This window comes from Phytophthora parasitica, assembly GCF_000247585.1.
Source record: "Phytophthora parasitica INRA-310 unplaced genomic scaffold supercont2.8, whole genome shotgun sequence".
NCBI lineage: Eukaryota > Oomycota > Peronosporomycetes > Peronosporales > Peronosporaceae > Phytophthora > Phytophthora nicotianae.
Genome location: NW_008648994.1, coordinates 448,209 through 450,534, shown reverse-complemented (window position 1 = coordinate 450,534; position 2,326 = coordinate 448,209). Strand labels below are relative to the sequence as shown.

Here is a 2,326-nt window from a genome sequence, read left to right as displayed (position 1 = left end):
TGCAGAGCTTGATCACTTCGGCAGAAAATCTCCGACGCTTCCTCGTTAAACTCACAGCGAAGAGTGTTTGAAGTCACAATAATGGGACAGAACGCTTTCATATCCGTAGATAGGCCTTCCCAGTTTTTCTTGTAGCATCGATTGTTGACATATTCAATATCCTCTTCGCTGTAGTCTCCGTAACGCCAGCGATTTAAAATGTTAGCCCACGTGGGATCGCCGCGATGTCTCATGTTTTCATCGAGAATAACAACTTCATTGATTTTCTTGTACGCATCTATACCCCGAAGTCTTGATAAGTAAGTAGTAGTGTCATTGTTGTGGCTTTGTGCTTGGAATTTTGATGATGGCAGCGGAGGATGATCTACAAAAGCCGGAACACCTGCGACCGGTAGCTGCTGGAGCCAGTCACCCACGAAGAGAACGTGAATTCCACCAAACACCGCGTTGGGTTTATTTTTCAGCTCACGCAAGGCATGATCAATCATTCCAATGAGTTTGACGTCCGTGGTAGATACTTCATCCATAATTAACATTTTTAAAGGTGCAAACAGTTCTTTCTGCGCGAGGCTATATCGTTTGGTGTAGCAATTCGTGTTGATATTCCATTGGAACAGTTTATGAATTGTTTGCCCATTTGCAGCTTTGGCAGCAACACCCTGGTACGCAACCGTTTGGAGAGCATCTTGGCTGTTCCAAGCTTTAGCAAGAGCTTGAAGTGATTTTATAACGCGACTTTTGCCCGATCCGGGAAGCCCAGCCAGAAAGCCTATCATCTGGTCAACCGAACCACTGTCGTCTGATACTATGGTCTGAAGAAGACGGGAACCAGCTCGCGTGAACATTTTGTGTTGTTTCCGATTGAGCTGATAAAAACTCGATACGTCACGAAGCGATGGGTTTGCATCGAGGGTTTGTCGCTGATAGGCAGTGGGTAGTGGCGCCAATTCATCATTGTCGCCTTGCCTCAGTAACATTCGTACACGAGTTGGATTATCAGAGCAATAAATAAATCTTTCTCCACAGAAACTGGTCGAATCTGCCCTCGCATAAACTTGCTCCGCTTGCGCGATGCGCTCACTCCATTTCGAGTTATCGAGACTTGGCAAATCGTATACGATATTTCCTAAACAAGACTTAGCCGCGAGATTTGCTGATAACAGCCCTTTCTTTAGCAACAATATACTTTTTGTTGCTGGTTCGAGTTCAACACGGTTGTCACAATCGCTTTCAAAGCGATCTACAACTTCGGTCTCCCTTTCACCCATGTTAAATGGTTCGTCGATAATGTCGTCATCGCTTTCAATGTCGTGAAGATCGCTAGCACCCACGCTGACCCTGAAGCGCTCCTTGCTTTCATCTGAGCGTTTGCGCGCTAATTCACGGGAAGTATAATAATCATTAGAGTTTTCGAGAAATTGGCGTGCACTATCGGGTGCTTCATTATCCCACCAGCTCTGGAACATAAAAGCAGAGTCACGGCCACCCAAAGCCAAATCCGCTGGTCTACGAAATGGCTTGAACAACGTGAGCAGGGATCGCTGTAACATTTTACGTGATTCTGCAGGCATATTATTGTCACGTGCATCTGGAAGCCGCTTTCCTATAATTGTCGCCACAACAGGCAGCAATCTTCGATGTATGGTATGAGTTTCGTATTGTCCGTGCTCTTGTAAAAACCGGAGACCGGTCAAGTTCTTTTGCTTTGTCCAGTTCTTCGAAAACTCCATTAAATTGCACCGATCTAGCGTTTGTGGACGGTGTACATAGTCAAACACTGCACTTTGAGGCCTGTAGGTTGTACTGTTGTCTGAAGGTCTGAGCATGACCTCAATTGGCTCCTCGTTAAATAACATATCAACAAAAGCATTGAGTGCCACCTTTACGAAATCAGCGGAAGCGTAAAAAGCGGACTCACGAAGAACGTAAAGGGCTGCCATAGGCGCCGAGACCTCTTGTGGTTTTGATAGAGTGCAGCACATCGACTGCACACATCGCTTTCCTGCGTTCACAGCTGAGTCTGTAATCTCGCGCTTTCTACTTGCCTTATCAAACGCGTGAGCGTAGACCGCGACGGGGTTTTCCAATACATTTTGGGGTTTTGTTGCATACTTTAGCATGTAATATGCTTTTTCAGGACCTTCGCCAGCTGTAAGGAACTTAATATCGTGATTGCATTTGAAGACGCGCATCAGCAACGGCGAGAATGCGTTCAGATATTCACAACCCACTTTACGCTCAAGCTCCACCGAATCATTATCCACCCACTCCGTTTTACCACACACGTCTTTGGGAAAAAACATTCGACACACTGTTGCCTTTGGTG

General features: G+C 45.9%; 1 protein-coding gene across 1 annotated transcript; it reads right to left on the bottom strand.

Moving 5' to 3' along the window:
- Positions 1-1,126: 1,126 nt before the first annotated feature.
- On the bottom strand, positions 1,127-2,303 carry PPTG_05760 (hypothetical protein; the record flags this gene model as incomplete). Its single annotated transcript, XM_008899478.1, has 2 exons — positions 1,127-1,153; positions 1,212-2,303. The coding sequence occupies 2 exons, from the start codon at positions 2,301-2,303 to the stop codon at positions 1,127-1,129; spliced, it is 1,119 nt and encodes a 372-aa protein (XP_008897726.1).
- Positions 2,304-2,326: the final 23 nt, after the last annotated feature.